At 40.3% G+C, this 10,702-nt stretch overlaps 1 protein-coding gene across 1 annotated transcript in view; it reads left to right on the forward strand.

The window, feature by feature from the left end:
* rad51d (RAD51 paralog D) overlaps positions 1-10,285 on the forward strand; it is a 32,145-nt gene extending 21,860 nt beyond the window's left edge. Inside the window, exons 4-10 of the mRNA XM_079507549.1 lie at positions 79-160; positions 913-1,047; positions 1,769-1,864; positions 2,440-2,530; positions 7,115-7,185; positions 7,637-7,801; positions 9,455-10,285. Of these exons, the coding sequence (XP_079363675.1) occupies positions 79-160; positions 913-1,047; positions 1,769-1,864; positions 2,440-2,530; positions 7,115-7,185; positions 7,637-7,801; positions 9,455-9,541 (727 nt within the window). The 3' untranslated portion in view covers positions 9,542-10,285. The remainder of the gene's footprint in view (positions 1-78; positions 161-912; positions 1,048-1,768; positions 1,865-2,439; positions 2,531-7,114; positions 7,186-7,636; positions 7,802-9,454) is intronic.
* Positions 10,286-10,702: the final 417 nt, after the last annotated feature.

Raw genomic sequence — 10,702 nt, forward strand, 5'->3', positions numbered from 1 at the left:
CTGGACCACTGAGCCATGGCCCAGGCCAAACAGGCCTTTATTTATCAATGTTTCATTCCATTGCCTTTTCCCCTCCAGCTTAGATAAACTGCTGGATTCAGGCTTATACACTGGAGAGGTTACAGAGCTGACTGGAGGCCCAGGAAGTGGCAAATCTCAGGTGAATGTTTACCACCTACTCACCACATAGTTTAATTTAGGCTTTTTGTTACGAGACCCCAGAGCTAAACCATTCTTACTGCTACTGCTGTGGAATATTGTGGTTGTTGCCGGTCCAGAAACCTAAAATGGTTACTCTTCAGGAAATGGTGGGGGGGGGGGGGGGGTCTTCTAATACTTTCATTGGTTCAATTAGAGGTGTGCATTGGCACTGCCCTCACAATTCAATTCGATTACCAGGTAACAGCGGCTATTTTCGCTACTTTTGAGTGACACTCTTGTAAGACAAAGTGGGGGAGTAATTTTACGAAACAACAAAATAGTTGAAATATGGAGATAAAAGGTTTCTGAGCGACAGCAACTATGATTTCGTCTCTGTCAGGTGGAAACCTCATATGTCCAAAACTGTTACTTTTCAGGATTCAAATTGAAAAATAGCAAAAGTAACCTTTTAAAATAGTTCAAATAGCCGATCTACAAGCTCACTGTCTCAATATAGATCGGCTAGTTGAACTATTTTATAATGTTTTTCAAAATAGTAAAAAATGGCAAATACATTTAGGGATACGGGATAAGGGTGGCACAAGATGGAGCCCTAGATCTGCTACGTTTGATGCTTTTGCATGACACTGTAGTATGATTTAGTAGGGTGTTAAACTATGGAGATAAGAGGTTTCTGCTCCACAGCAACTATATACAAAAGACACACTGTACACAGCTAACTGTTTCCTATGTGTTTCTTGCCTGTTGCAGGTGTGCTTTGGTGTGGCAGTGCACATATCTCAGCACCTCAAGCAGAGGGTGATGTATATAGACACAACAGGAGGGCTGTCTGCTGTCCGCTTGCTCCAAATGTTAAAAGCTAAATCGAGTAACATGGAAGAGCAGGTGAGTTAACATGTTTCAAGCATGTATATCTGATGATACCTTTGCTGTTTTTGAATTTGCATCCTGAAAACATGTAACCTGAAAACATGTAATCCACCCGACAGAGACGATAATATACTGTGGTCGTGCAGAGCTGAAGTTCCAGGCCACCTTTGTTCAGAATGGGGTTTGAATCCTCCACGGCAGTGGCTCTAAAACATGTGTTTGGTATCACCAACCATGCCACGTTCAAAGTCACTTAACCCCCCTCTCCCCATTTCTGTTGCTTAGTTTGAACTGCAGCACATGGGGGACCTGGCATAATGACAACTTAACTCATTCGCCACCGACACCACCATCTGGTGGCTGAATTGATACTCGTAGAACGCCAACCTTTTACTTCAACGGTTACTGACTTATTTTGAAAGCCGTTTCTCTCAGATCAAAAACCAAGCCTGGAAGAAGGATCCGAGATATTAGGATTCTAAAAACTCTGTTCACATAGACAGCGGCTTTTCACTGTTTTTCCCCTGGATTTTTTCATCGCACAGGGACCGGAGTGTTACAGGCTCTAGCAGAACAGAGTTGTGAACCGTAATCAATATATATAAATATGTAAATAAAAGACGATCTCGGTGGCGAATTCGTTAATTGGGAGAAAATGGAAAACTGTTAACTGATAAAGAATAATCAGTTTAACAGCAAGAAGCCACATTCACATCAATGCCATGTTGTTTTACAGATGGAAGCCCTTCAGAGGATCCACACATTCCGTGTTTTTGACATCTTCTCCTTGCTTAGCTGTGTGCACAGCCTTCGAGGCGGTGTGCTTCAACAGGTTAGTGAGCGGATAATCTTTATACTTTATACTTTATTTACCAACAGTCATTAAGACATGCGAATCCCTTGACTCCTTCAAAACCGCTCTCAAAGGGCACCTACGGACGGCTGCAATTCGAAACTGGCCCCCATAAAATCTGAATCCCCACCACCGCCCACCCCTTTTTCCCCTCACTGTATAGGTTTCTTTTCCCTCTTTACCTCCTTTATGATGAATTCCTGTTCTGTTCTCTGACTATATAGAAGTGTCTATTTGTACGTAAGGTGGACCCTCTTGTAAACAAGTGTAATGCTTAATTGTCGTCCACTCACAGTTAACAGTCTTTGTATTGAGTTTGTGCTTGAAATGTACTGTAATTCTGCAAACTTTTAATAAATATTTCAATCAATCAATACATTTTTTCTTCAGTTAAAATAGCACAATCTGTAATTGCAAAACCTTGTTACTTTAACTCTGAGAATGTACAACTGTAACCAAATGTGGTTATATTCTCAGAGTTATAAATGTATAGATTAACACAGAGGATTTGACTGGGTATCTGTCTTATCTTTTGCTTCCACATGCTGACTTAGGCATCAGTTGGTGGTGGCTCAGTCAAGGCAGTGATCGTGGATTCAGTTGCAGCTGTTATATCTCCCATAATGGGAGGCAAACAACATGAAGGTAATCTCTTTTGGTGACGATTTCATTTACAGCCGAGGTTCACTTGCCACCATAGCCTTTCAAATTCAAACACTAAACAAATCAATAAAAACGAATGTTATATTACAGGGATTCCATGCATTCGGGGAACAAAAATATTTAAACGGAACAATATTGTCCATTCGTAGGAAACAAGTACGGCATAGTGCCCTGGAAGATATTGGATTACTGTAGCATAACACTAGCTTTTCTCAAATGTCACAAGAACATTTCCCCCATCCACCCAAGAAAGCTCTTCTAGGGGAATATCGTCTCTGTCGGGTGGAAACCTCATATGTCCAAAACTGTTACTTCTTCTCAGGATTCAAATTCAAAAGTAGCATATCTACAACCTCAAAATGACTTTGAGATGTGTTTAGAGCTTGTGGATCTGCTACTTTTGATGCTTTTGTGCGATGCTGTAGTATGATCAAGTAGGGTTAATTTATGGAGAAAACCCCCCCCACAAAAAGTTCAAATATGGAGAATGGTTTCTGACACAATATTATCCCAGATAATCTGGATGCTAATAAGCTTCCCATACTGATCTGTAGGCAGTAGATAAGTGTCTACAATTCTCGAGTTCAGTCACACAGTGGTGAGCACGTCTGTCTGCCAGCGGTGGAGAACCAAGAGACTCGTCATTTATGTCGGGGAACAACCTCTGGAGTTCCTTGTATTATTATTATTATTATTCAAGTATTTGTATTGAAGTTTGCACATAAGACAGGACAGACAACAGATACATGACAACAATTACAGAACAGATACAGGACACCGGTACTCAACATTCATGTATATAAAATATAAAAGTCTGAAATACAATGTAAAAACCACAAATTGTATATTAATGAAATCAACTATAACTGAAATAAAATACAATAAAATACAAAACAATAGGTAAATAAAAATGAAGGGGGAGTGGGGGGGGGGGGGGGGGGGGGGGTTGGCCAATGACTACGTAGAAAATACTACCGCAAAGTAGGTAAGAAACAGTTGCCAAACTCTGGTATATTTCTGAGTGGAGCCCCTGATTGTATATTTAAGTTCTTCGAGTTTGAGATGTGACATAACATCCTCCACCCAACGTTTGTGAGATGGCGGCGCTGCCATTTTCCAATTAAATAGTATCAGGCGTCTGGCAAGTAAAGAAGAAAAAGCTATAGCTTCAGCCTGATGAGTTGGTATTTGTATTCCCTCTGGAGGGGCACCAAACAGTGCCGTTATTGGATTGGGATCTATAGTCGGGTGTGCCAGTACAGTACAGTGACAGTACAGTACAGTAGAGGGACCCCCACACGGTAACTCTGTCATTTCTCAACCGTTTCGGACGCAGGGCGGCTCGCCGGAATCGGGCCGGTTCCTGTGGGTCTGGAACTCCCCCCCCCCCCCCCGGGGACCCCCACACGGAGTTGCACCACTTACTTCACTTGATTTTTTGGGTGTTTTCTTTAATACGAATTTGTTAGCTCTGGAGTGTGCAGTCCCTTCCTTTCCCTGGGGAAGTTCTCTTTGGCCTGCATTTACACCTTGCCTACCAGCACCTCCCCCACCTGGATGTGCATGAGAAGCTATCTGTTTATATAAATATATCTATCTATATATATATATCTAAAGTCTAAAATGACACTGATGCTTTCCTTTTTTAATGCAGGGTACTTAAAATGCCCACAAGTGAGGCTGCCTCTCATAATTCTCTCTCTATCTCGCTCTCTCACTCTCTCATAATGTTCCATAACGTAGGAGCTAATATGTGAAGCTTTCCCGATTAACTTACAAGTGGCCTTCAGAGTATCCATTAAACTCCAGAGAATCTCTGAATATACATACATGTAGGATTGATTTGGAAACGAATAATTAAAGTGGGACCAAGTGCAAGTTGGTTGGTTCATAAGGATATTCTGTCTTCTCTCTCACGTGAGACCAACATTGAACTGCATGAGCTTAGAAAAAATGATTAATGTATTTATAGGCATTGGAATGATGAAAGTCAAATCAAACATACATACTTCATTAAACATACAGACTTAATTTCTAATGCTTACTGTAAATCGGTCTGGATTAAGATCGTCTGCTAAATGCCTAAATTGTCAATTGATCTTGCCTATAAGAAAGTGGCTTCCTCAAGAAGTGAACATACGGTACCGGTATTTAATTTCCTGCTATTAATTAACAGTTATAATAACATTTCAATGTAACTTCCAAATGTGAGAGAACATAAACACATCGTCGCTGTTTGTATGTCCAAAAAGTGTTCCTCTTTTACTCCCATTTTCTAAAAAAAGACAAAATTGTGAAAATAGCTTATTCATCTACAAGCTCAAATACGTCGAAAAAGTTGAAATATGGAGTTACAAGGTTTCTGCCCGACAGCAGCAATATGTTTTTTACGTATCTGTATGAAAAATAAAAATAAATAAAAACATGAGTTGTTTCTACAGTAGGTTGTTACTATGGCTTCTCCCATTTGCTGGAGTATTAAGGTAGTGTTTATTTAAAAAGATAGTGCTAACACACGGTTTCTATTTAAAGGTAGGTAGATATTTGTTAGGTTAAAACTTTAAAGAAGCTCTATATATTCTGATAGTAATCATTGCTATGGAGTGTTTGTTCAGTAATATGACTCTCATCATCTCCCCAGCTCTTGCCAATTTCATCCAATCAGGAGAGAGTACCCATTTATCAACTGTGTTCCAGTTTCAATGTGTCTGCTCATTTCTTTGTGTCGCCACTTCCAATTGCGCTTGTTTATTTTGTATCTTGTTTGGGTTCTCTTTTCATTGAATGAAATTGGTATCCTGATCTGAAAATGCATTTTCTATTCACTAAAGAGCTGGAGAGACGTCGAGGAAGGACACATGTTACTAAACAAACACTGTCTAGCAATGATTGATTACTACCATAATGTAGAGCTATTCAACACTTTAAGGGTAGGGTTAGTGATATATTTTGGTTAAAGTGTATTGGCCCAAACTAATTTATGAACAAGCATTAGTGATATTTGAAATGTTGATAAGTAGCCGTGCTATAAGCGGGATAATGAACCCCAAGCTGTGTGGTTATTGAATAATAATGCACTCTGCAGAGGCTAATCCTACTATAAATCTACAGATTTAACTCCCCATCATGCATTATTTTTCAATAACCACACAGCATGTCGTTGATTATCCCTTGCATATCGTCGCTGTTGGGCATTTCACTGTTGTCGTCTCCCCCCCCCCCCCCCAATAAATGTTATACTTCGCATTGTGCAAAAGCAGTGAAAATGTATAAGCTCACCGATAGAAGCCCTGCAACATGTGAGCTTGTTGATCTGCTTTTGGCATTTTTGAAAATAGCAATTTTGAAAATGTTTGACTATAATGTCATGCCCAGAATAGGGACGTCTGTCTGTGGGTTTTTATAAATATCGAACCAATGAAAAGTATTAATCAAAGCTTGTGACTAAACAATAACTACATTGGAACACAGGACATTTGTTTCCCCTATTTCCTGAAAAGTAACGGTTTTGGTGGACGTTCAAGGTTTGCCCCAACAGCGACATCTTCACTTCTGAAATGGTACCAGCAGTGCACCTGCAGTGGTAGAAAACGTACTCACATTTTTTACTTAAGTAAAAGTACCAATACTGCACTGTAGAGTAAGGCCTCACTCACACCTTTAAAACATTGATGCATGCTTGTTGTATGAATGTTGTAAGTGTCATGGCCGCCCGATGCATTTCCAATGGAAGTCACATGGTTTGATACAACATTTTGGACTACAAGCTGTTGTATGGCTTTCGGCTGTGTTTCGACTGCCCCAGTCTGTGACTCCCATTGGAAATGCATTGGGGCAAGATGTATCACACCCTTTGTATACAACAAGCATACATCAATCTGTTGCGACCGTGTGAGTCGCCCCTTACTCTGGTAAGTCCGGAATTCAAAATAAGAGTAAAAGTACAAAAATGTAATTAAAGTGTAATTAAAGTACCAAAAGTAAAAGTACTCATTATGCAGATTGTCTCATTTCAAGTTTTCAAATAGTATATTAATTTGGTGACGCACGATGTGACTCATTGTAAGCTTGTAGATCTTCATGGCCGATATGTATATAGGGTTGAAGTGGTTAATGTATATTTTGTAATAATAAGAGTAACTAAAGTTTTCAAATAAATATAGTAGAGTACAATATACAATATTTGGATCCGAGCTGTAGTGGAGTAGAAGTAAAAGTATTGGAAATTTGAAATACTCAAGTAAAGTACAGTAGTAGTAATACCTCAAAATTGTACTAAAGTACTGTACCCAAGTAAATGTACTTGGTTACATTCCACCACTGCTTCTGAAATGGTACCAGCATGCATCGTGTGATCAGTGGGGATTGTATTGTTTGAGGGGTTTAATAAAACATATACCCTTGGAAATGACTTCCTGAAAAGATGGAACCTTTGATAACAAAAGCCAAGCAAAAAGAGCGTGAATCCCAAGGATATTGAAGAGAAGGAAGATTAAATGAATACATGGTATCTGTAATGATGAAAGCATTTTGCAGACAGATCTTTGTGCTTCCATGTTCCTCCAGGCATGTCCTTGATGATGCAAGTTGCAGGGGCTCTTAAGACCATAGCAAAGGACTTCAATGTTGCTGTGCTGGTAAGGAATCAAGGATGACAATGATTCTCATGTTTGCCACTCTAAATCCATTTTCATCCTTTAAGCACTCGGCTTTCCCAATTGAATACATTAGAAAAAAGCGCCTTTGGGCATTTTTGGCCCCATCCTACAGTACCTGAAAGCCCCCTGTTGTCTCATGGACTGTTATTGCAGTCCTTGTTGTGTATTATTGCTTTGAAATGGCATTTTTTAATGACATTTTAGACGACGTGGGTCTTTCTGTGTCTGGAGGTCGTTTGGAAAACGACTTGACCAACAAGTGCCACATTTCTGGCACACACAAAAACAGATATAATGCATGTTTTGTTTTTACGTTCTAGTATAACTAAAGATGAAGTTGTGTCCCTCATCAAGTGTTACTAGAATAAATCTGGAATGGAATAATAATGATACAAAAATAAATCCACAAATAATTGGAAATGATCTGTAGGTGACAAACCATGTGACCAGAGGTGACAATGGGGAGCTGAAAGCAGGGCTGGGTCTGTCATGGAGTCACGTACCCAGAACCAGGGTTCTGCTGCAGCGCATTGAGAGGCCTGGCCTATCGCACTGTAGCCTGCGCACTGCTACACTGGTCAAGTCGTCTAGACAGGTATGTGGTCCAGGTATGGACCTCTGAGGCCCAGTCAACAAAGTGCAGTAGTGGTCAGTATCATGATAGTATCATATCATGACAATATCATGGTCAGTATTATTCACTTACCGGTACTTATTATTTACAACTCTGTAAGAAGGTTGGGGAGTGGGACCACCTGATGACCTCTTTTCCAGGCCAAGGCTTTATCCATTAGAAATGCATTATAATCCCATTTTTTATGTATTTACAAACACTAGACCTGTATGTGCGCGTTGGCTCCCATTTTAACTGTCTGGTTGTGTCCAACGTGGAGATCTCTGTATTTGTCTGTCTGCCTGTGTGTGAAGAGTGCAAACTGACTGTGAAAAGTGGACTGGTTAATTAATCAATTAGCAGGTGTGGGGTTGCCATGGCAATCAATTGGCTGAGGCAGAGGCTGGAAATTGCACAGGTGAGGGGTTATAGGCTGATTTGGCCCACTGGCAGAGCCTGACCAGAGCCTTTTGTGGTGGTTCTGGAGAACCGTGGGTCCGACCGACTCGATACTGGGCACTGCACTCCCTGCGGGGGTGTGGAATGCGTGTGTCAATTTTGAAGTCGGTGGGGCAAGCGGTTCTCGAGTTATGTGCATTACAACCGTACACTGTTGCACACACACACACACACACACACACACACACACACACACACACACAGAGACGTGGCGCATTTATAGTAGGATAGAAAATAGGTTTTCTCAGCAGTATGTGCTAATTAGTGATGTCCCGATACTGTATCGTAATACTTTTTAGTTTGTACTTGGTTAGCTATTTAGACTCTCTCTGAGCCTCCCTGGTAGTAGGTTTTTGGTATTATGGATGTCATATGTTTGTCTTGTCATGTCCTGTATTTGTTGTTACTGGCTGAGCTGTGTAACATTTATTTGCCTCTTCTCTTGGCCAGTGCGCACTTGTAAAAGAGACTATGGTCTCAATGTGATTTTACTGGTTAAATAAAGGTTAAATAAAAAAAAATCGGTATCGGGAAAAGTATCGGATCGGCCATTATTTGTCATATCGGGTCATATCGGTATCGGTGAATATGCCAGTCTAACCACCGATCCGACACAGGGGTAAGGGGCTGACACTATGGCAGCCCCTTGGGACATGTGGAGTTTGCTTTGGAGTTTCCCAAACTGCAAGTGCACATTTTAGTGAGGAGTCTGCTATAAACACAACACGAGATATATAGCTAGATAGCTATAAACACAACATGAGATCACAACACTGGTATCGGTATTCGGTATCGGTATTGGCTAACACAGAAATTGAGGTATCGGGATCGGAAGCGAAAAAAGGGACTAGGGACATCCCTAGTGCTAATAGAATAATTTTTCATTTGATATTTACAAGAACATTTTCATTCACTTCAAGTGGGTAAAATATTCAACATTTCTTATTTTTATGTAACTCCATTTGACATTTCCAGGCGCATTCTGTAATTTTGTATTTCTGAAGTCTGGTTTTCCAAATTTAGTACGACTACTGTGTGTGTGTGTGTGTGTGTGTGTGTGTGTGTGTGTGTGTGTGTGTGTGTGTGTGTGTGTGTGTGTGTGTGTGTGTGTGTGTGTGTGTGTGTGTGTGTGTGTGTGTGTGTGTGTGTGTGTGTGTGTGTGTGTGTGTGTTACAGCCTTGTCATCTGAAAGAACAGTTTGATTTGGAGTTGTGGAGCAGATGTGAAGAGCGCCCCTCAGGAAAGAGAAAACTGGAACACTGATAACTGCAGATTGCTACTTCAACTCCATTCTGCAGTCACTATAGACCCCCTATACACCATACTTTATAGTTTATACTAGTTATACCATACAGTGCCTTTTGATACAGACAACTGGTCAAATCACAGCCATACCGCTTCAGCATTCTTATGTGATCATGAACATTGCTAGACAAGTGGCAGGAATATAAACAAGGAAAAGAGCCAAGAAGATGGGAGGACTTCAAAAAGAAAACAAATGAGTAAAGGAATATCTGGAAGATTGGATGTGATTTGGGGGGAGACGTGAAGTCCTGCTTGAAGAAGGTCATTTCACAGAAGAAATGAGACGGAGTGGACTCAGTGGAGCAACACATCCAGGAGTGTTGTGACCTTGTAGATTATTGTATTCTATTTGACTTACAGCTATTGTGACATGCCCAGAATAGGGACGCTAAGGTTCATGTTCAACATTTAATTTTAATACATTTTCTGTAAATATCAGTTAATGTTGTGAGTGAAAACAATGTGGAATAAATGCAATCACTTTTTTAGGAAGAAGCAGTTATTGAAACTTTTATTTTTTTTAATTATCTTTTCATATGTCAGCATTTTAGCTATTCCATATAGAATTCTTCTTTTTAATAATGTTACTGTATACCCATGTTGAAGTAGAATAGTGTAATGAATGATGACCCATGTGTTTCAGCATAGGAAGTAATGACAACAACCTTCCTTTATAGGAATACAAATTGTGTCTCCAACCACACAGAGTATTGCTCATACAGTTACCACTGTAAAAAAGAAAAAACGTATTAACATGGTTTACACATTTTTTGATTCGCTTGATGGGAATCATCGATTGACACTTTTATTAAGAGTTTAATAACAGTCTGCTAAGAGGATTTATAACCAAGAAAGCCTATTGGTCTGCCCCGCGGTCTCTTCCCACTTCCCAGTGGGACGTGCAGGACCTCCCTAGGGAGACGCTTGGGAGTCATCCTTACTAGATCCCCGAACCACCTAGCTAGCTCCTTTCCAAGCGAAGAAGCGGCAGGCACCCTGCTCACAATGGCCACAGCCATCATCAACTGCATAGACAGATGTACAATGAATGTCACAATATACCTGCACAGGTATATTACACAATGCATGTTACACAAAATCATATGCAGAAATGTCTTG

The sequence above is a fragment of the Electrona antarctica genome (assembly GCF_951216825.1).
Source record: "Electrona antarctica genome assembly, chromosome: 8".
In the NCBI taxonomy this organism is placed as follows: Eukaryota; Metazoa; Chordata; class Actinopteri; order Myctophiformes; family Myctophidae; genus Electrona; species Electrona antarctica.